The 23,947-nt window shown below is 36.5% G+C and overlaps 1 protein-coding gene across 1 annotated transcript in view; it reads left to right on the forward strand.

Annotated features, from left to right (window-relative positions):
- The window catches only part of LOC107756458 (relaxin receptor 1-like), a 48,402-nt gene that overhangs the window by 13,882 nt on the left and 10,573 nt on the right, over positions 1–23,947 (forward strand). The window contains exons 2-13 of the mRNA XM_016573564.1: positions 5,994–6,077; positions 10,621–10,726; positions 13,689–13,760; positions 15,234–15,305; positions 15,491–15,562; positions 15,954–16,025; positions 16,214–16,282; positions 16,535–16,606; positions 18,653–18,724; positions 19,058–19,129; positions 20,435–20,506; positions 21,005–21,076. Coding sequence (XP_016429050.1) covers positions 5,994–6,077; positions 10,621–10,726; positions 13,689–13,760; positions 15,234–15,305; positions 15,491–15,562; positions 15,954–16,025; positions 16,214–16,282; positions 16,535–16,606; positions 18,653–18,724; positions 19,058–19,129; positions 20,435–20,506; positions 21,005–21,076 — 907 coding nt within the window. The remainder of the gene's footprint in view (positions 1–5,993; positions 6,078–10,620; positions 10,727–13,688; positions 13,761–15,233; positions 15,306–15,490; positions 15,563–15,953; positions 16,026–16,213; positions 16,283–16,534; positions 16,607–18,652; positions 18,725–19,057; positions 19,130–20,434; positions 20,507–21,004; positions 21,077–23,947) is intronic.

Consider the following 23,947-nt stretch of genomic DNA (forward strand, 5'->3'; position numbering starts at 1 on the left):
CTATGGTTGAAAGATGGTGAGAGGGAGAACTCTCAACGTGCCATTAAGTCGTAAAGTTTATCTGGTCTGGCTGAGGTGTCCTGGTTGCCATGGTAACCAGGGGCCTGGGGTCGTTCCCAGACATGCTGGCACCCAGTATGTTTATTGGGTGAGGGGTCTGTGATTATTTGGTAATCTAATGAATAATTGATTTGTTAAATCTAATGAACAAATGTGTGTCTGATTGGTCCAAATGTTACAGTATTGAATTATTCAGGTACACTGAATTATTCTGCCTCATTATTAATAAAGCATACAATATCCGTATTGTGTTCAAGTGCAAAATATTTTTTTACATCCCAAATCAAATAAAAATGTTAAGTAAAAATGTTCAGTTTAATTTAAATATTTAAAATCTTGACCTTCACAGTTTTGTCAAAGAATTTTTATTTTGTTTATTTATTTATTTTTGCTTCACTGATGCCATTGTGCATCAGTCATTAAACATGACGTAATGGATAACAGATTCTTCTTCTCAGATCTGGGTTACTTTTCTTTTGCAGTCTTTCAGCTGTAAAACATCAATATGATTAGTCAGTACGTGATAAAAAATTCTCTTCTCAAAACAGATTGAAGTAATTAGGTGAAATTTATAGTAATCTACATATTGCATTCATCGAGTTGAAAGCTACAGTCAGGTGCTTATGATTTGTATCTTGTGTCTTTTGTCCTCTCTATTATAAAATGCTCCATGACAGGTGCACCATGGGAACGCAGTGGCCATGTCACATCAATCTCGCTTAGAAGATCTGTTAGAAAGGTCATTTGTGAGTGAGAACCGTGTTTATGCAGTAGTGTGTGCTGTGACACGTCATGTGAAAGCAGCGCTTGACTGTTATGCAGTGACATGCTTATGTTTTTATCTTAGAATTTGAACCACCAGAGTTATATGTGCTTCTCTTCTAAAATAGCCTTATGTTATGAAATGGATGGCTTGTGAACTCTGATATTTACAGTATGCTCAGCTGAATGAATTAGTCATATCATAGTGACACAGTATGACAATAACAGTATATCACACCATTGACGTAATAACCTGAATAAAGAAACTCATCTTGAGTATCATTGATTTAATCTTCAAGGTAATGGCTAGCCAGACAGATTATTCTTTCAATAAGCCTAATCGATTTCTAAGAGATAGAGATGCTACATGTACTGTATAAAGGCTGAGAACTATCTATGGTACTTTTTGTAGCAGTAAAACACCATATATGCACTATATATACCATATATATGCAATATTTGTGTATTTATATAGTTTTTTACGAATACATGTAGGCAGTGGACAGCTCACTAAGTTTTAGACTAGTCTTTTTCTATCTATAGTATTTAATTTTTTTTAATGTTATTTATTTATTTTATTTGTTTGTTTATTTATTTTTTTTGTAGTTGGTGCTAAGCTTTTTACATCTGATACAGTTAGTGTTAGTTGATAGTGATAGTTCAACCCAAAATGAAAATTTTGTTTACAAGCATGAAACATACCTTTACCCAAGGTTAAAAGCGTTTAAAAAAAAATAAATTTTTGAGAAAATTTCTCATGTTCTATTCCTTTTGATTTAGACTACACCTTTTCCCGCAATATTTCTAAGCCCCTAACTGCACTTCCATTGATTGCTGACTATTCATTTGTTAGCATTTAATGATTCAAACTATGTTCTGCATTACCTAGAATGCAGTGGTCATCTCAGTGGTCATTACCTGTATTTTTTTGTAAAAATGTTGCTCAATTTGTCATGGACCAGCCGCATAAACAAGGCCATTAATCTTAAAGGGATAGTTCACCCAAAAATGAAAATTCTGTCATTAATTACTCACCCTCATGTCGTTTCAAACCCGTAAGACCTTCGTTCATCTTCGGAACACAAATTAAGATGTTTGTGAGGGAATCTGAGAGCTGTCTGACCCTGCATAGACAGCAATACAACTGAAATGTTCCCAAGTCCAGAGACGTAGCAAGGAGATTGGTAAAATAATCCATGTGACATCAGGGGTTCAACCGTAATTTTATAAAGCTACGAGAATACTTTTTGTGCGCAAAAGAAAAAAATAACGACTTAATTCAACAATTCGTCTCCTCCGCATCACCCTGTAGCGCCATTTTGGAGAATATCCGCTGGAGGTAAACAGCATATGCTGTTCTGTGTCAGCTGCGCCACTCGGTCAAAACACAATAGAGTAATAAAACTGTACTGTGTCAGGATTATGGACCTCTTTTGTTGTGTTTTCCCTCCCCATGTGCTCCATGTCCCAGTTTCTCCCTTGTTTGATTGTGTTCATGTGATTCAGGTGTGTTGTGTTAATTGTCCTCATTACCCCATGTATTTAAGTCCCAGTCTGTGCGTTCTGTCTTTGTTGGGTCTACATTGTGATGTACGTGTGTCTTCTCCTGTTCCTGGTTTGGATTACCCCTTGTGCGGCTTCATTAAAGACTGTTTATTCTAATCTACGTCTCCGTCGTTCACTCCGACACAGTGCGTGACATACTGTCCTTGTGCATGTAAAATCAATGCAGAGGTCAAAGGTTCAGATGGGTTTCCTCTCTTTTCATGTAAGCAAAGATTTACTAATGGCTGCCTCAGTGCTGCTCAATATAACCAAGAGTGTGAGCTCCTCTAATTGTGACATAAGGCTAGTTGGGGGAAAAATGACCTGTCAGAGCTTTGCTGGGACACAAATAGCAACATTACCTGTCAATGATGGATTTAAACTCATTGCAATGCTGCGAGTGAAAAATCGGGCTAAAATCGTGCAGTGTGAACTCGGCATAAGGGTTACTAATGCCGAGTTCTTGTCGCCGATCCATCGTGTGATGTGAACACAGCAGCAACTGAATGCTACCCCAGATAGTCACGCAGTGTGAAAACAACGGCGATCCGACGAGTTTGAAAATCGTGCAGTGTGAACTCGGCATAAGGGTTTACTTTTTTGTAGTACTTTGCCCACAAATGAAAGGACCTGAAATGTTTTCTTAAAGCAATCGTTTACCAAAAATTGATAACTTTTATATATTTATTCTCTGTCATAATGTTCCAAATCATTCCATATCTTTTCAAATACTTTCCCTTTTGAGCTCTTCAGAGAAAAATAACAGCATGCATGAAGGTGAAGGTGAGAAAATTAAGGCAGAATTTGTGAACTGTCCCTTTATTATTCTAATAGGAAGTGCATTTTAAGTTCCTTGACTTTCATTGACAGGAAAACATAACAAACCAAATACAAGGTTTTTTTTTATTTTTTTTTTGCAGAATGCGTCACTAAACCTTAATTGAAGGCAGATGATTTTGCTAGGGCGTCTAGATAAGACTGAAATGTATACAGACACAATATCCTTTTGTAGCCTGTTTGCAATCAAGATAATGAATAAGAACAATAATTAATTGAGAATATTAATTGAGATGCCAGTCAAGAGTTTATTCCATTTGAATATGGCCTACTTTTTTGTCTTGCTAACAATATTTAAATATATCTGTAGTTTTTTTTTTTTTTTTTCCTGTGAATTGCTGTCATTATTTCTTTAGGGTGCCAGGTGCCTTCGTTGTTTATGAATGTTTGAATGGTATCCATTTTTCCCATAATAGTTTATGAAAGTCATCAGCCCTGCCATTTTGGCATTTCAGTTTAAATGAGAAATTGATTTACTATGAACATCCCTAGATTTAAATTGTGGTATGATGTAAATAAATAAAAACATCTGTTGTTGTTGTTGTTGTTATGTTAATACCCCACATCGCATAAAAATCACATACAAATCCTGTCCAGTTTTGTATGGAAGCCCATTTCCACCACTGAATAAAAATTAAAAAAGGTAATTGTGACATTTTATCTCACAATTCTGACTTTTTTCCCTTCACTATTGCGAGTGATATACATCTCACAATTCTGCAATAGGTTACAGATTACAAGTTACCCTATTTAAAATGTAATATTTAGTGTAACTATTTCAATGTTTAATTAACATTTGCATTTCACCCATGCATAATCAATTACCTGCATGACACGAAAGGAACGCCACAGAAAACTGATGGATAATGAGCTATGCAAGCAAAGTGTTGATGTTTCAGCATCGCAGAAGTCATTTCCTTTATCCTTAAACACTAAGCAAAATGAAATATGTTTGTCATTAATGATCCCAGAAGACATTCTCTCAGTTAAACTTGGCTGAAGTTAATATTCAAATGGAACAGAAAGAACACTGCTGAGTTAGAATTACTGAGCTGAATCATTTTTAGAAATTCAGTTTTCTTTGTCAGGCTGATTTCAATTTTAGTGACATACTAAGAACATTACTTTTATTATAGAAGAGCTTTTATAAGACAACATCTTTATAATTGTCCCTACAATCTTGTGACTTTTAAGAATTAAAGCCCTGTTAAATCACACTGGTCACTAATTTATCAGCTAATAATTAACAACTGTGGGTTTAAATCTTTGAAGAATACTGTCATTTTACTTTTGAAGCATCATGAACATTTCAATCACTTGGTGGAAATGACAGTTTATTGTTATTTTAAATATATCTAGAATAAAGTAATGGACAAATTTGTCCTGCAAATGCCAATTTATACAGTAGATTACATTTTGTGTATCTTCAAAATATATATATATATATATTTATTTTTTTTTTTTTTTTCTTTCCTTTTTGTTTTTGAAAGAAGTCTCTTTAGTGGAACTGTGAGACAGCTGTATGTTTTTAAACAATAAATATTGAAAAGGTTAATGTTTTGTTTTAATAAAAACCATCTGGGCTGTGAGGTCTATGCTCAGTCCACAGCTGGATTATAAATAAGATGGTCAGGCTGAGAATGTGCTTTTCGTTGAACCATTGGACATGTTTGGCATTAAGAACCCAGCTTGAGTCTGCCTTTAACATCATTACATTATGTATTTCAGATTCTGTCTGCAGTAGTAAACAGCATGTGTGCTGGATTTGTTATGGTTTCATCATGACATTAGTACTACATTAGAAATTCATATAAAGTCTTGTTCTACTCATTCCTTCACTTATGTTAAGATTGTGTACGATTTTTTTAAATGTTTTGAAAGACGCCTTATATGCTCGCCAAAGATTTATTTGCTCACAAATACTATAAAAACAGCAATATTGAAATCATATTCAGACTTCAGAAATCATATATATGTTGATTTGATGCATCATTTCTTATTATTATCAATGTTAAAAAGAGTTGTGCTGCTTAATGTTTTTGTGGAAACCATGATACTTTTTTCAGGATTCTTTGATTAATGGAAAGTTCAAAAGAATGGTATTTATTTGAATTATTTTTGTAACCATGTAGAGGTCTTTACTGTCGTTTGTTGAGCAGTTTAATCCATCCCTGCTGAAAATTAATTCCTAAGTATTCATTTCTTGAAAAACTATTTAAAGGAAAAAAAACTTACTGACCTCAAACTTTTGAGTGATATTGTACATGAACACTTTTCATTTGTGCATTTGAATACATACAAATATGAATGAGATCACCCTGACAGTGATTGATGAAGGTGTATTGAGTGAGCCGGAAGGTTGAGTTTAATTTGTTTGAGGTGTTAAGTGTGAGGTGTCAGGAGACAGGAAACAGCACAAAAGTCACACCTATTTGCATGCCACCTGCTTCATTTCCTCCACGACTTGTAGTTGGCAAGCAGTGTCAAGATGATTGACAGGGGTTGCTGAGTAGGTTAACGTGATTCTTAAAAAAGAACAAACCCAAATGCATTATTATGTATTATGCAACTTCCCATGAGAGAATGAGTGGAGGCACATTTGTTAAAATAAAGACCCTGCAAAATGGTTCTTAGCCATTTGAATTTCTCATTGTGGGCTTTGCTGTGCCATCAGTGTGTTCTCTGTCACACCTGTGAACATCTGTGCCACAGCAAACGGCTTTGTTAGCAATGACAAGCAGCATGTGTTTGATTCAGTAACCTTTTACTTCATGTTGTTTTTCTACTAGGAGACAATAATGGTTGGCCTCATCTCTTCGATAACTATTTTGGCATCCCCAGTAATAACCTTGGAACCAAGTCAAATGCCTGCTGTGAGTATGCTCTCATTTTTATGTTTCTGCAAAAATTCCGAGAATTTGAACCTCGTAGAGAATATCTTAAGGGCATATTTTACATGAATCTTTTAGAAACACAGTATGCGTTCATTTGGCAGCTGTACTTTGTACTGTGTCATTCCACAGCTGAAACAACAATGAGAGATGGACAGTTAGAATAATACATGCACAAGACTTTTTCAGTCTGACATAATTATTGCCATTCACAAAATAACCGAGTCCTGAGATTTTGGCATGTGTGGCCAAAGTAATGATCACTTTTTGATGTTTAAAGTTTTTAAGAATTTAAGGGCCAGATTCATTAACAGCTTGCGCCAGCACAAACCATATTTGTCATTAAAATAGTACTGTCAAGATTCACTAAAGACACGCAGTGAAGAATTAGCGCTGAAAAGGCATGGACACAGTTATTTTTGCGCCTGACCTTATTGAATATGCATTTGTAGGAGTTTCCCTTTCAGACGCAAAATTTATAGGAGGAGAGTATTAAAATGAATCACGCAACGTGATTTACTAACATTTGCGCTCATCAAATTACTGGTATTTGCGCCAATATTAAACGCCCAAAAAAGCATGTCTTAAAGCAGGCGGTAATTTGCACTGTTCTTGGTAGATTGCGCTGGTCATTATGGAAATTATCTGGCTGCTGTGTTTTTTTAATGTGCACATTGTCAGTAAATCAGCCACAGAATTTTCCCCAACCATCGGCGCTTTTATGGAATTGCGCTTTAACGCTAATTTGCCTGTTTAGTAAATCTGGCCCTATTACTTCTATTTAGCAAAGACACATTCAATTGACCAAAAGCTGTTTTTAACATTGATAATATGAAATGTTTTTTTAACATTAAATCAGCATATTAGAATGATTTCTGAATGATTATGTGACACCGAAGTCTGGAGTAATGACTGCTGAAAATTCAGCATTGCATCACAGGAATAAATTGCATTTTTAAAATATATTAAAACTGAACACTGATCCTTTATAATAACATTTCACACTATTACTGTTTTTACTGTATTTTTAAACTGTACCTTTTTTTCTTTAAAAAAAACCCCCCAAGCAGTTTCAACACCAGAAAGCGATTTCTGAGAAACTCTGTTGTAAGTGGATCGGACTGAGCACCAAAACACACTTCTAGCCAATCACCAGTAAGGGGCGTGTCCGCTCATGATTGGGGAGTTGCCTGTGCTGGACAGCATGTTCGTAAATTTGGGGGCAGATCTATCAAGATAGAGGTGTGATCTTTTTGGGTAGGGAAGTGTTTAGTTTGGTGATTTTAAATATCAACACAGTTTCTCTGAAATCACTTACTGCACATTTAATAAACAGCCAGTGGTCTGAAATTTAAGTGTACAATGTATACATGTGGTGTGCTGCATGTGTATAATCAAAAAATACTGTCAAAAACACCTCTAATTGTGGAGAGCACATAATAACATAGCCGCGATGTTTGTATGCTTACTGAATTGTTTCAATTTAGATCATTTTAAACAAGTAACTGACAGTTGATTGTCATGAATTCACTTCTGATATTGAACGCGTTGTCTTCGTTGAGGAGTCTTTGCTTTTCTTTGATATTCTGTTAGCTGACTGACACACTCTGACAAGCAACATTTTGCTGTCAGATGCTGTCAGTAGAGCTGTATTTGCGAACTGACCACTTCAGAGCAAACAAAACCACCTGATCACTCCCAGACATCACATTATAAATCCCTATAGTGTTTTATGTGATTACAGCGTTTCCAGTCAGCAGTATTTACATGTGTTTGGAGATTTTAAGACGTGTGCGTCTGATGACTATTGGAGTCATGTGTAATGCTCTGTTTATCCCAAAAAGTGATTGGACAGACAGGTTAATGGCTCAGCACAGGTGGCAGCTGTCTGTCTATTGCTCACTTTCTCTTACATGCAAACAAAAAATTCTGTTCCTTTTTTTCATTCATGAAAGGCTGTTTGAGTCTTGGGCAGGAAATGAAAGAAGATTAGGGCAACCGCTCATAAGTCTTAGACAGCTCATATCTTGAGGCTTGTATGGTTTACTGTTGGAGGTGATAGGCAGTATTGATCACAGACACATGTTCAGATGGAGCCTGGGTGTGTGAAAAATCAGTGTGATATTGCAAAGTCACTGTCCAATAAACAAACATGACACTGAACAATATGTGTCTAACCATTTCTGCTGTGACTTTTAACCAGTTGATCTCAAGGTGATTTTTAATGGATGTCAATCAGTTCCTCTCAAGTTCACACAGCTGTCCTAGCAGAGGACCCACAGCTGGAGTTCATTACATTATGAACATGGTCCACTCACATTTTACAACGAAAAAGTGTCCAAGCACTCATTTTGTTTCAGTTATGAACCATATATTTATCCTTTTAAATAAAATAGAACATTAAATGTGTATTGTTGTATAATTTAAAATAAATCAAACTTCTTTTTGTAAAATGTTTTGCTTGAAAAGTGTTCTTAAACTATTGTTTTTTAAAATTAATGTAATTTTATGGTAAAATACAATGACATTTATTCACAAATATCTAGATAATTTTTGTGTGCCACATACGAAAATATGAGTACCGAAACGAATGTTTTCTAACTATATGAATGAACATTAACTAATAATATGTTGGCATTTTATATGTAATGTAAAAATGTTTTGTATTGAAATTATTCTACCATTTAAGCATTCCTGGTTTCAGCATGAACTTATATGGAAGCCCATTTCTGCCAAATAAGAAAAGAAAATCATGCCAATACTCAAACTCATTACATAAAAAAAAATTATGAGATAATGTAAAAAAAAAAAAAAAAAGAGAGATTATGAGTCTAAATTATAACATTAAGCCGTGATTATGACATAAAAAGAGACTGATTCAAAATAATAATTATGATTATGACTTCATCTAATAATTTAGATCTTATGTCAAATTTTTATCTCATAGTAATGACTTTTTATTGCATGATTGTGAGTTAGTACATTGTAATTTTGACTTATGTCATAATTATGACTTTTTATGTCATTATGACTTATCGAAGTGTGGTGGAAATGAGCTTACAATAATTTACACTTCACTGGTCAGAAATAATTTTCATTCACTAATATTGTCCTCCAGTGAGCTTAGGTCATTTACATAACTAAACAGCTTAAGGTTTCAGTTATAGTCGATGTGGTGGAAACATGCCCTACATGCATCCCAGCACATGGACCATTGTTAATTAATGAATTACATTCAGCACTATGCAAGCTGCACTAAAACGGTCCGAATGACCAATTAAAATCCTGCCCATGTTGGCAATGATGACTTTGCTGTATTCATCCCCTCATTACCAGCAAATTTAGCTCTGAAAGCACAAGCTGATTGGTCTGAAGAGAGTGTGAGCTTTATTACAGCACCATCTCTGCTTTGCCTGAATCTCTTCTCTCCTCTTCTCCCCAAATTAGTCACCGCGGGCCATCCTGGTGAATGCCGGAGTTCGATTTATTTTTCTTGCTGTCGTCTCCTTTTGGCATCTTTTGTTCTGTCTTTGTGCTTTCACATCCTTCCCCAATGTTTAATACAGATAAGACTCTGTTGGAACAATGTGTTGGGCCACAGATGGTCTGTCGGAGGCATTTACTTTCCCTGGATTTGAGGGCAACCGTTTGCTCTGTTTAACTGTGATAAAGAGTTGGTGTATCTCGTGTGGCTTAATTCTGTCTGGCAGACTGTATTGAACTATCCAACTGCTGACACCATCAGATTACACAAATTCCTTTTCAGTTTTCACTTAAATACACTTTTAATTCAAAATCCGTTGTTTCTTATTTGAATAATCTGCTCACAGTATGTATGAATGACAAAAAATTACAGTATATAGTAAATACTATTTTTTTATATAGGTGAAATTTCATATTCATAAATGTAACATTTCCTGGAAAAAGAAGCTATATTTCCTTTTAGAAAAAATAATATTATATATACTGATTTTCTATGAAACATAAGGCAATTAAAACTTTTTCAATTTTTCATATAGACAAGTTCCCCCTACTTGTATATGTTTTGTTACATTCCTGTTGTTCTCAAGTATTTATAACATGACTTTTGTTAATTAATTAATTAATTAAAAAACAACATAAAAATGACCCCCTGTCCCCCTGTCTGCCATTGGTCGAACAAACAGATAGTCCCACCTCAAATTCAACTGGTTGGACTTTTTGGAGTAATGAACCTACCAATGGCTTAAGCTTAGAGAAAGCATTTAACATTGAATTATACACTTGCCCTTTAAAGATTTGATTTCTTGTGAGAGCTCAAATGATTCTAATTAGGAAATCTTAGTGGAACTTATCCTTAACCCAATCTGACTTAGACCACTTTGCTGAAATAATTTATTGCTTATTAGTTCAGCATGACTGTTCACATATTAAGTATTACCACAGATCAAACTGTAATGCAAACATACTTTTTGAACACCAAGTTGTATATCTAAAATGTTGTCTGGTTTGTCTCCCATTTTATCTTACCCTTTCTGTCACGCAGTGCTTGGGACCGTCCCAGCTGAGTGCCAGTGCAGGGACCTGGAGCTTGACTGTGACGGTGCTCACTTTAAAGACGTCCCCACAGTATCCATTAACGTCACCATGATGTGAGTTTCATGGCTTGTGTGTGGAGTGTGCCTGCAGTTTGTTGAGTTTGTGTGACTCCTCGGATTTGCATGAGATGCCAAGGCCCTGCGGCAAACTGACAAGTTTGCTTTACTCTAAATGTTGAATATGTACACTCTCCAAAATCTGTCATTGTGGCGATACCCTTTCTAAAAGGCACTAGTACAGTTTTGGTACTAATATGTACAGTTAGGTCCATTTATATTTGGACACAGGCACATTTTGTATTATTTTAGCTGCTGGCCAAAACATATTTAAGTTACAGTTATATTATGATTATGGACTTAAAGTGCACACTCTGAGCCTTAATTTGAGGGTATTCATATAAAGATTGGAGAAAAGGTTAAGGAATTACAGCTCTTTAATATCCACCTCCCCCCTTTTTCAAAGGACCATAAGTAATTGGACAGTTGGCTCAAAAGCCATTTCATGGACAGATGTGGGCTATTCCTACGTTATTTCTACATCAATTAAGCAGGTAGAAGGTCTGGAGTTGATTCTAAGTGTGCCATTTGCATTTGGAAGCTGTTGCTCTGAACCCACATCATGCGGTCAAAGGATGTCTCCATACAAGTGAAACAGACAATTGTTAGGTTTCAAAAACAAAACTAATCCATCAGAGAGATAGCAGGAACATTCGGAGCGGTCAAATCAACAGTTTGGTACATTCTAAGAAAAAAATGCACTGGTGAGCACAGCAACATAAAAAAGCCTGGACATTCACGGATGACAACAGTGGTGGATGATTGGAGGATCCTCTCCATGGTAAAGAAAAACCCTTTCACAACATCCAGCCAAGTGAAGAACATTTTCTAGGAGGTAGGTGTGTTACTGTCAAAGTCTACAATCAACAGAAGACTATAAAAAGCAAATAGCCTAATAGAGGGTTCACGACAAGGTGCAAACAAGGCCAGATTAGACTGTCGAAAAACATCTAATAAAGCCACTTTTCCACTTCTGGAAAAGTATTCTTTGGACGGCTGAAATTAAGATCAACCTGTACCAGAATGACGGGAAGAAAAAATAATGGACAAGGCTTGGAACAGCTCATGATCCAAAGCATACAACATCATCTGTGAAACATGGTGTAGCAGTGTGATGGCATGAGCATGCATGGCTTTCAGTGGCACTGGGTTACTGGTGTTTAGTGATGACGTGACAGGACAGAAGCAGCCGGATGAATTCTAAAGTGTATAAGAATATACTGTCTGCCCAGATTCAGCCAACTGTGGCAAAGTTGATTGGACGGTGCTTCATAGTACAAGTGGACAATGACCCAAAACATAGGCAGCAAAAGCAACGCAGGAGTTTTTGAAGGTAAAAAAGGAATATTCTGCAATGGCCAAGTCAGTCTCCTGATTTCAACCCGATTGAGCATGCATTTCACTCGCTGAAGACAAAACTAAAGGCAGACCCACAAACAAACAACAAATGAAGTCAGCTGCAGTAAAGGCCTGGCAAAGCATCGCAAAGGAAACCCAGTCTCTGGTGATGTCCATGAGTTCCAGACTTAAGGCAGTCATTGCCTGCAAAGGATTCTCAACAAAATATTAAAAATTAACATTTTATTTATTATTATATTTATTTGTCCAATTACATTTGAGCCCCTGAAAATGTGGGCACTCTGTATAAAAATTGTTGTAATTCCTAGCATTTTATGTTATATTTTTGTTCTACCCCTTGAATTAAAGCTTAAAGCCTGCACTTCAATTTCATAGTGATTGTTTCATTTTATTTATATTCTGGTGGCATACACAACCAAAATTATGAAAATGTTGTCAATGTCCAAATATATATGGACCTAACTGTACTTTTAAAGTACTAATATATGTACCTTTAATGTAACATTCTAATTTTTATTCAATGCCTCGTGAAAATCTCTATTGTTCACACAATAACTGGCTGATATAAACCTTTCTACCAGTTTAATATGTGGATTTGAAATGCATATTTATGTATCAGCTGAAGCTGCTTCTTAATTAAGTCCCAATTTCCTGTATTGCGGCTCTGTTTGATTTTCCGCTGTTCATTAGTATGCCACAGTGAAATTCACATCTACCTTTCAGCAATGCGGAGAATGTGGCCAGGTCTATTAAATGCAATGTCACTCTCTGATTTCAAGTAGACATGCTGCGTGTCTTCCCTCGAAGCTCTCATGAAAATCATTGCTTTTAAACAGCCTCTCTTTATTAGGTGAAACATAACTTTAGGTTTTTCATAAAGTCAAATATTCCCATGTATTTTATTCCTGTGTTGCCTCCTGAATATAGAGTATATCGAAAAATGAAGCAGACCAGAGTCACAACACATCTTATTTTTGATGCTCAACATATTTGCCACAGACACAAAATATATTCATATAGCCTAAATAAAACATATACATATAGCCTAAATATAAATATATGAATATGTTTGCATGTCATTCCTATATACAGGTGCATCTCAATAAATTAGAATGTTGTGGAAAAGTTCATTTATTTCAGTAATTCAACTCGGATTAGGCCTACAGCAGATGGCCATATCAGTCTAAAGTAATCTGACCTAAATAATGATATCATTGTCTCCATGTTCATCTCATATTTATGTCAATCTACTGAAGTGCCGTCTGGTAATTCATAATTATTATAATAGTTTTGAAGTCATATGTTTGCTTAGTGGATCGGTGCCTCTCTCAAATGACGGTGGGTGGAATTAATCACAGATTGGTTTTCTGTAGCATAATGAAGCAAGAGATCTATCTATCTATCTATCTGTCTGTCTGTCTGTCTGTCTGTCTGTCTGTCTGTCATTTAAAAAAAACTTACTGAAGACTTTTTTGACAAGTTTATGGAGAAAATTAATAGGAAACATATGGCCACTGTAAAGTGTGCTGTCACTTTTGCATTCTGTTTTGTTATGTATTTAAAAAACACTTTGGTAATGTCCCTTTTGTTCATATTGCAGGTCCCTACAGAGGAACCGGCTTAGAAAGCTAAATGCTGACATGTTCTTGAAGTATCAGAGCCTTCAAAAGCTGTAAGAGCCTCTCTGCTTCACTAAGTATATCTCCTCCTTGTCATTGGACTGTATGGATGTTGTAATGCTATGAATGTCGCATTGGCATTACCGCAGATGTTCACGAAACGTTGTTTGCTTGTCCTCACTGTACCATCATAGTGAGAAGTGTGCGAAATAGAGATGTTGAGTGAGATTAAACAATCCCTGTGGAATAAAACATTCAGTGCTCTCCATAGGAACTGAGCCAAACACACTCAAGAACTGAAGAACTTGAGAGCGTTCTTTTTTTTAACCTGACAAAAATGGCTCAATGTTTTTCTTTCTCCAGCTGTAGAATTTTTAGAGTGTGTTTGCATGTCTTAATCTGTCATGCTCGTTTGTTGTGAGTGGTTTCGCATTCAGGAGTGCCAGCTGACTCAAACAGAATAAGCCCCATATTTTTGTCCTCGCTCAAACACCATTCTTGATCTAGTGACAGACGGAGGCTTCATGTACAACAAACTTAATCTGAGCAATGGCAAAAAAAAAAAACACAAAAAAAATTGATGTGGGAATAGAAACCGCAGTGCATCTTTTGTGGAGCTCAAAGTTGTGTACGTTTGGATTTTTTAGGTTTAATGACAGAGCTGTTGGATATCAATATGAAAATTTTTTTGATGCAGATTTCAGTGTTGTGATTGTTGCTCTAAGTGTTCTAAGTACTTTTTAGTGCTTTGTTATATAGTTGCTAATGTATTTGCTTAGTCAAAAACTTGAGCACATCAAGTTAATATGATAGTCTGGTCCCAATAGTCCCAAAATATGACACTGTTCCCTAGTCTATGGGATTATACACTACTAATCTATGTGATTATATTTATATAATGTCACAAATGATTTTTCCCCCCAAATAAGTAATGTTCTTTAAACTTTCTATTTGCCAAAGAATCCTGAGAAAAAAAGTTTCACGGTTTCCACAAATATATTAAGCGACACAACTGTTTTCATTAAAACTGATAATAACAAGAAATGTTTCTAGAGATGCAAATCAGCATATTAGAATGATTTCTGAAGTATCATGTGACACTGAAGACTGGAGTAATGGCTGCTGAAAATGACTTTAGTATAGGGACCAATTCTCTTTATTAACTAGTTGCCTATTGGCATGTATATTATTAACGTATTGGCTGTTTATTAGTACTTATAAACCACATATTATACATCCCCAATCCTACCCAATACCTCAACTTAATAACTACCTTACTAACTATCAATAAGCAGCAAATTGGGAGTTTATTGAGGTTTAGTTAATGGTTTATTAATAGCGAGAATTTGACCTTAAAATTAAGTGTGACCTAAATAAATAAGTAAGGCCCATTTCTAAATATAGGCTTGTATAAAAAGCAAGAGCAGCACTGTTTTTAATGCTCTTTCAGAACATAGTTATACATTAACATTTTGTGTTATTTCTCTCTTTTACTGCTCTTTAATGCTTCCTGTAACTTATTTCAGGTATCTCCAGCACAACCGAATTAAAGCAGTGCGCCCACATGCTTTCAGAGGCCTTTACAATCTGACAAGACTGTGAGTCAGCAGACATTTCTATTGTCCCTTCAAATATGGTCAAACTTTAATCAGCCTCATTTGCTGAGAGTGACGAATGGGCTCGCAGTGAATGATAGATGTTTTAGTTTGCTTATTAGTTTTTTTTTCTATAGGCAAAGTGCTTTTGGCTACTCTCAGACGACAGTAATGTCTTATTTTCTCAGGTATCTCAGTTATAATCGAATCACCACCCTACTTCCCGATGTGTTCCAGGATTTGCACAAACTAGAATGGCTGTAAGCGTTTCTTGTCATTCTTCCATTTGCCTTATAAATGTCAGCTAAATGAAGATGGATTTCCTCAATCAGTGCTGTCTTGCAGATATCTGCAGTGGCACATGTCAATCAATAAAACTTCTTTAATGCTGAGTACTGACCATATAGTCTGCGCAAAACTGATGCTATTTCTTTGTGATATCAGGAGTGATTTCTTTAGCAGTCATTAGCAGTCACTGAGGATCTGCTCTAAAGAAACACAAGTGAACTTCCATCACATATCAAATTGAATGCCATTGAATTATAAATTAGTGTCCCCTGAACAAATATTGGACAAAGCACTTCAGTTTGTGAGGCTTCAGTGTTTTTTTAATGAGCTTCTCCTGTTTTTGTTTTTTTTTTCATCCTGAAGGATTCTGGAGAACAACAATATTCATCACATCTCCTCTTTGACCTTCTCTGGTTTGCGCTCCCTTGTGCTTCTGTGAGTTTCAGCCTGTTGCTATTTTGGTGACTAATCTTCCGGCTTTCAAATGTAAATCTTATATTTTAACAAACGCATAGGAGCTGTTCTCTAAACATTTTTGTATTTTTATTTATTTATTTATTTTGGTTTTCAAAAAGTGCTGCACTGCTACGTTGTCTTATAAATCTTTTGCTTATGTGTTTCAGAGTGTTGTTGAACAATGCTCTCACAAAGCTTGATGACATTTGCCTGGAAATGCCACGATTAAATTGGCTGTAGGTTTGAATACAACATTGTCATGATAAAAAACACTTATTTATTATTTATTTTCTTAGTTATTATTTTATTTCCATGGTTGGAGCTTTTAGAAAGCACTTTAAAGTATACATTAACAAAACAAAATCTAAATAAATGTATATTTACGTATACTAGTAAGCTGATGTTAATCAATAAGTAGAAGTGATTTGTCTTTTTCTTTTCCAACTACATTTTCAATACACCCAGTTTTTTTCTATTTCTGTTTGCAGAGACGTTGAGGGAAATAAGATGGAGACTGTGGGAAATGTGACCTTCAGGTCCTGTAACATGTTGACAGTCCTGTGAGTATCCCCACCCTTCCGTAACAGCTGCTCAAAACTCTCTTCCTCTTCTTCCCATTGTGCATTGAACTGACCCTAATGTGCATTGCGAATATATTCCAGTATTTAAGAAAGTTAGGGTGCAACGGGTCATCAATTTCCATTGAGGTAAAAAGCTCTTTTTTTATTTTCTTCCAAAACACTAAATAGAATTGAATCAGTGTTTAAAACGTACTAAAAATATTGCCAAAATGAAAAAAGGCTGAAAATTGATGCATAAAATGCTTATTATGAATATGTACTGAAATAAATAAACAGGGAGCCCTTATATTTCTTTTGCTTAATCAATATTCAGTTTTCATCTCTTTTAGTCACATAACTTTTTCACTCATCTGCCATATTTATGATCATCAGTGGGGGAAAGTAATGGCGCAGACCCGACCAAATCTAACATTCACAGACGTTTACATATATTTAATCCACAATCCATCTACATATGTTAGGGCTAAAGTATCTGGAGATGAATTATGGATTAAATATATGTAAATGTTAAATGCTAAATGTAAAAATATTTTCAATCCAATGCTCAACGTTTTTTCTTGGTTTCTCGGTTCTTTCCCCCACCGATGGTTAGAAATATGCCAGATGAACAGATTTTTTATTAGCATATAATTTATCATAATATAAAATAAATCATAATATAATTATATTTTCACATACTTATATTTAAAGGGGGCTTTTAGCCCAGTTGTACCACACTCTTAATATGCAGAGTTGAGGTCCTTCTTGCCAAAACCACCAAAAATGAGGTCAAACATATTTTTAGGGAAAGCGTTTTCCTCTCCCCAGTTCTCGCTTTTCATTTTTAATCAATGTTCTGCAGATATCAGAGCAATAGACTTATCTTCTTTTGTTCATTTTGGAACTTATTTCAAGGAACATGGAAACATTTACATATTGGGCAGAATAGCAATGTGTTTGGACTTCAATTATGAATATAATGCTATATTACCCTAATTATTATAATTTTAATTGATTATATGCAAGAGTGACTCTGTTGATTAGAGGTCAGATCCCATTTACCTTCTAAATTGGTTTTTGTTTTTGTACTCATCACCACTGACATTGTTGTGTACAACTACGGATTTCCAGAGGTGAAAAATACTTGAGTAATTTTACCTGATTACTGTACTTAAGTATTATTTTGAGGTACTTTACTGAAGTGCAATTTAAACTGACTACTTTTACTTGATTATCTTTCTGAAGAAAAAAAACATACTTGTTACTCCATGAAAAGTTCTCATTTAATTTTTGCATTTTATTTTCTTCCATCTTGTACACATTAAATATGGTCAACAGAAGCTCAAATGCATATGCATGACGTGCGAGAACCAATGATGTTTGTGTTTGCATGCGCGTTTCATCTTCAGTTATAACTTTAATCAGGGAAATTTCTGGCTTCAGAAGTTTGCCATCAAATCTGAGGAAGCATATTGAGATGCTGTCTGTGTATGGGCTGAATGCACAAGATCGAGTACAAATAAAATCAGTGATGCAAATGTATTTAATTGTTTAAATTATTTTTACCATAAATCTTTCATTTTGTTTATCTGAAGAATGAAAGTCATGCATCTAGGATGACATGAGGGTGTAAAGGATGGAGTATCCCTTTAAGGGCTGTATTTTTTGTGTTTCACTGTGTTGCATTTCAATTGTTATATGCACTATATAGATGTTTTTGACCTGTGCCTTTTTGTTTTGTTTTTCTACCTTTAACCAAACATTTTTATATCTGTCTGGCAATCATTTTATGCAGTTTATTTCACTTTTTTTCCCTCTCTTGTTTTATTTTCTCTAGGTTATCTCTACTGTTTTATACTTATGTACAATTTAAAGTTTTTCTACTTGTACCCATTTAAATATAATTTATTTTCACGTAAGTATAATTCTAAGTACTTTTTACACCCCTGGGTATTTCCTGCACATCCCATTCCTCGTGTTTCTGTCCAATGTAAATGTTAATGTTTTGATAAATGTTAATGTTTTTTTTTTGTTTTGTTTTTGTAGAGTCCTCCAGCGGAACCACATTAGTTACATTCACGAGCAGGCTTTCTCTCTGCTTCGTAAACTGGGCGAGCTGTAAGTTCTCAGACTTTCCATTCCATTATAAATGCTTACCAAAATAATCACCCCAAAGTGTTCTCTGGAGTTTAGTCGTGACCCATTTCTGTTCTATTTTTGAGAAGCTAAGCAAAAAATAAAGAAGTAAATAAAAACAAAATTAAATAAATCCTCCTTGCATGGATTTCCTTATCAATTTCAAAGTCTGGTTTGGTCTTACTCCCACTCAGCTCGACCAGTTACGGGACAACAGTCATCAAAGAGTTTGGCATCAGACTGCCTTGCTCATCACTTCTGTCAGCAGATGCATATTTGAAAGGCAAAAGGCATGAATATTTTCTCTCTCCACAGGGATTTGTCCAGTAACAGAATCGAAGCAATCCCACCTGATCTTTTCGTCAATCTCGGAGACCTGCTTCAGCTGTGAGTCTTCCATTTAGATGCACATTACAAACAACCCCAAACTGCTTCTAATGGCTGTATTGCGGGGGGGCAAGTGATGGGGTTCTGCAAAATTGTGATTTATTTTTAGTCCAATATGAATTCATGTTACAGTTCTTTTCCAGGTTAAAGGCTTATGGAATAACACTATTAATAATCAAACTTTAGTTTTGGTAACACTTTACAATACAGGTGCACTAATAAGCTTTAATTCATTCTTAACTAATGCACAGATAATTATGAGTTAATGGATGACGCATGAAGAACAAAGAGCAACTAATAAAGAGTCTATATGATTAATAAATTAAGTAATATATGAATTGCTATTAATTAAATGTGTCATCGTGTATTTATTCCTTAATATCATATGTCAATTAATGTGTTAATTACCACCATGGGTCAAAGCTATGCATTTCAACTTTCAGTTGTCTGCTTTAGTTATTAGCTAATGATTTGCAAAGATATCATTATGTTATGACTTTACTTGTTGAGGCACATGACTATTGTTACTACATAATGACACATTTAATTAATGGCAATTCATATATTACTTAATCTATTAATCAGATTAATCAGACTTTTTATTAGTTGCTGATGTAGTAATCATTAATGAATGGTTTAGTTCTTCGTGAGTCATGCATTAACTCATGATTATATGTGCATTAGTTAAGAATGAATTGATGCACATTGTAAAGTGTTACCGTAGTTTTTGTTGTTTGTATGATTATTAACATACTATTTACAAAACCAAAGTCATGAAAATCTCATGCAGTTTACACTACTTTTCAAAATTGATTTTAATCAGATTTGTGTCTTGATCATCAAAGCAGCATATGAGAATGATTTCTGAAGAATAATGTGACAGTGAAGACTGGAGTAATGATGGTGAAAAATCAGCTTTTTAAAATGATTTATTATATTTTTTCATCATTTCAGAAATAATAAATACAGTAATACAGTACAGAAGCATATTTTTTATAGTTTTGTGTTGTTGGCTATTACTAACAAACAACAAATCAGAGTTTGTCATCAAACATGAAGATAAACCTTTAGTTTAACCTGAGTGATTGACTCAATGAGTGTTTTACACAATATTTCATATTATATTTCGCAAAATGTGTTTATTAATTTCTATACTGTCAGTTATGTTCTTATCTAAAAATGTTTATATGCCTTTTCCTACCTTCGCAGACAAAGTGCCTCTGCTCTGCACAGATCATACATTATAACTTTGACATTAGAGATATATTTCCAATCAATTCACTCTTGCCTCCTATTTGTCTGCAGGAATATTTCATATAACCCTATCACGGACCTGCGTGTGGACCACTTTGACAAGCTGCATAAGTTAAAGTCACTGTAAGTCTTTTTTATCATTTTATGAAGCTAAAATAGTGGAATAAGTAAGAAGTATGTTTTAAAGATGTTGTTATCCATTTTGTAAACTTTCCACAGTGAATATTGTGAATAAACTAAGACACACACAAGCCCACTCTCTCTTTTATACCTCTCTTTTAAAAAAGAAAAAAATAGAACACAATCACACGAGACCCCACAGAAATAGCTTGCAATTTTAGTAATGTGCTGTTTGCGAGGCCCCTTTCAGCGCAGCACAATGGTCCTACCCAAACTTCACGCCGTGAACATTGTCTTCCCCACTACTCAACAGAGGAAAAACAATCTGCTTTTAGGTCATACTTCAAAGACACCCAGAGAGCATCTTGGGCACAAAACTGCATATTTGTAAGAGAAGGAAAAGGGAAAAGAGGGCTAAAGCATTGTAAAGTGAATACTGAAATGCTAATGATGGTGGTTTTCTAAAGAGCAACCCCTGAGAGAAAGCTTTTTGTGTCACAGGAGCATTGAGGGAATCGAAATTGGGAACATTCACAGAAAGATGTTTGAACCTCTCAAGAACCTGACTCACATGTGAGTGCTGCTTTTTGAAAGTTTTGATAACAAAACGCTTCTGCTTGCTCAATTTCTGAAACTGAATTAAAATCTCTATTTTCTGAAGTCGTCACCATTGGGGATGATCACTTTTAATGTTGAATAATGAAGTGTTGAGTTTAATGTTTGAGATATTCTGCTTGAATTGCCTGACAGCTGAACATCTCTATAATTATTTGTACTTTAAAACATTAAACAAATGACAGCAGACCAAATGTGGACATTTTGTAATGTTTTCACTCAGGAAAACGTCTCAGATTACTTATGTAACCATGGTTCCCTGAGTAGGGAACGAGACACTGCGTCCTCTAGGGGTCGCTATGGGGAACGCCTCGTCGTGGACCCGTGTTTGAAGCATACATTGAAAAAACACCAACTCGTTGGCCGGCGCGCTCGCAGTGCACGCCAATTGCCCCCACGGAGGTATCGCGTGCGTGCTCTTCGCCCAAACAAATAATGCATAGATCGTGTGTGTCATCAGATGTAAAACAACATCAACACGAATGCACACATCCTTAAATGCTTTGCTAGTGCTCGCCATAATGAGATGAATAGAGATCCACCTTACCACAGAAATGCACGCTTCAAACAAAACAGTCAATGAAGACAAAGAAGAGAATGATGTGTGCTCCCGGCCTATTTGTACTATAGTCGCACCGGTAGTGACGTCATGGCTGTCGCCGGCCAAGAACATCAAGAATTTGATGAAACAGGACTGAGGGCAGTGAGTCACCGACCTTAGAATGTCGGGAATCTCTACAGCCTTCATGGAACTTTAGAAAATGGATCCAGTTGTGTGGAACTCAAGGGGTGCTGATCATGTTTGCGTGTTTTGGGTTTTTGGTCTTACTACATTCCACATTACAAAAAATAAGACACTTGAAGCACCACTGCATACTGTAGGTTCCTCAGATTTCCACCTTCTGGAAAACCGTCTCAGGTTACTTGTGTAACCATGGTTCCCTGAGTAGGGAACGAGACACTGCGTCCTCTAGGGGTCGCTATGGGGAACGCCTCGTCGTGACCCGTGTCTGAAGCATACATTGAAAAAACACCAACTCGTTGGCCGGCGACAGCCATGACGTCACTACCGGTGCGACTATAGTATAAATAGGCGCCGGGAGCTACACATCATTCACTTCTTCGTCTGAAGCTTGCGTCCGCAGCATGGCAAGAAACCTAGAGGACGCAGTGTCTCGTTCCCTACTCAGGGAACCATGGTTACATAAGTAACCTGAGACGTTCCCTTTCATGGGAACTTCGAACTGCGTCCTCTAGGGGTCGCTATGGGGAACGGTATACCCACGCCACCATGCTGAGGGGAGTGCATGCCAGAACCATGGCGAGCACTAAGTACCAACTCTACCATATTGCTATGGGAGTCGCCCCTGGGACGTTAGACGGCTGTCAGTGACGTTATTCCCTACGGCCAAAGGCCTAGGCTACATACCCCAAAATACTTACCTGTTAGGGCCAGACTCCTGGGCCCGGGGTAGAGCTCAAGGCTTGGAATCAGGAATAGATTCCTTTAAGGGAATACGACCAAGAGCCTAGAATCATACTAGTCTTGGCCTGTCACACAGGGGCTACCGCACGTTTCTCTTTGTATGTGCTGAAGGAACTGTCTCAACAGACCCTTAGTAGCAACACCCTGTTAAGTAGGTATCCAGAGGATACATAGGAGGAGTGGTGCCCAAGGCGGAACCGGGGTTTTAAACCACTCAAAAAGAGCACGAAGTCTTTGCGCGTAGCTCTTACCATACAGGATTTTAGAAAAGTGGGCAAAGCATAACGTGCACACTTACCACTTATGTGGATTTTAGAAAAGTGGGCAAAGCATAACGTGCACACTTACCACTTATGTGGATTTTAGAAAAGTGGGCAAAGCATAACGTGCACACACTTGAATACCGTTCTAGGGGTTCTCGTGGCACCCTGAAAGAGCAGCCCATAGATAGAAATAGCGCATCCCCAAAACGCTATGTCTACGGCTATAATGCTGGAGTGGCTAGCAGTAAATCTGTAGCTGAGGGAGCAAACATCCAGCTCTCATCGAGAGGGAGCTCAACCTACAGCATGTTCCAATGGTGGAACAGCTAGCAGTTATTTAGCTGAGGGAGCAACACACCCAGTTCTCAATTCGAGAAGGGGGCTCGACCTGCAGCATGTTCCAAAGCTGGAACAGCTAGCAATAATTTACTTAGCTGTGGGAGCAACACACCTAGTTCTCAGTCGAGAAGGGGGCTCGACCTACAGCATGTTCCAATGCTGGAACGGCTAGCAGTAGTCTACCTTGGCTGGGGGAGCACAAACCCAGCTCTCAACGAGAGGGGGCTCGACCTGCAGCCTGATTGTAAAATCAGAAGGGTAAGCATACTGCAAGCTAGCCAAACACTCAGCGCATCAGGGAGGCAGAGGAAGGGCCTAATCCACCTGATGCTGCTGGTTCCAGGTGCTCTGGAAAAACAGAGAACTCAACTTCTCATGTGAGAGGAGAACTCCGAATTCAGAGGAATAACGTTGCTCATTCCAGGTAACCCTTTGATAAAAGGGGAGCACTGCTCAAACTACCACGAGGACAGCCCATGGAGCGAGGAATCCAACTCCTCAGAGAGGATTAACGCTCGAAAGAAAGCACCATACTCACAATAACCCTCACTGGTGAGGGGAGCGATGCTTCCAGAGTGTGTCGACAGAGACACACTAGTTGAGTGGAGCCCAAGGAACCGGGGTCTAACCAACTCAGAGAAAGGGAACGAGGTCAATAACGCGTAACCCTTACCATACAGGATTTTAGAAAAGTGGGCAAAGCATAACGTGCACACTTACCACTTATGTGGATTTTAGAAA

This window comes from Sinocyclocheilus rhinocerous, unplaced genomic scaffold (genome assembly GCF_001515625.1).
Source record: "Sinocyclocheilus rhinocerous isolate Xijiao unplaced genomic scaffold, SAMN03320098_v1.1 scaffold111, whole genome shotgun sequence".
In the NCBI taxonomy this organism is placed as follows: Eukaryota; Metazoa; Chordata; class Actinopteri; order Cypriniformes; family Cyprinidae; genus Sinocyclocheilus; species Sinocyclocheilus rhinocerous.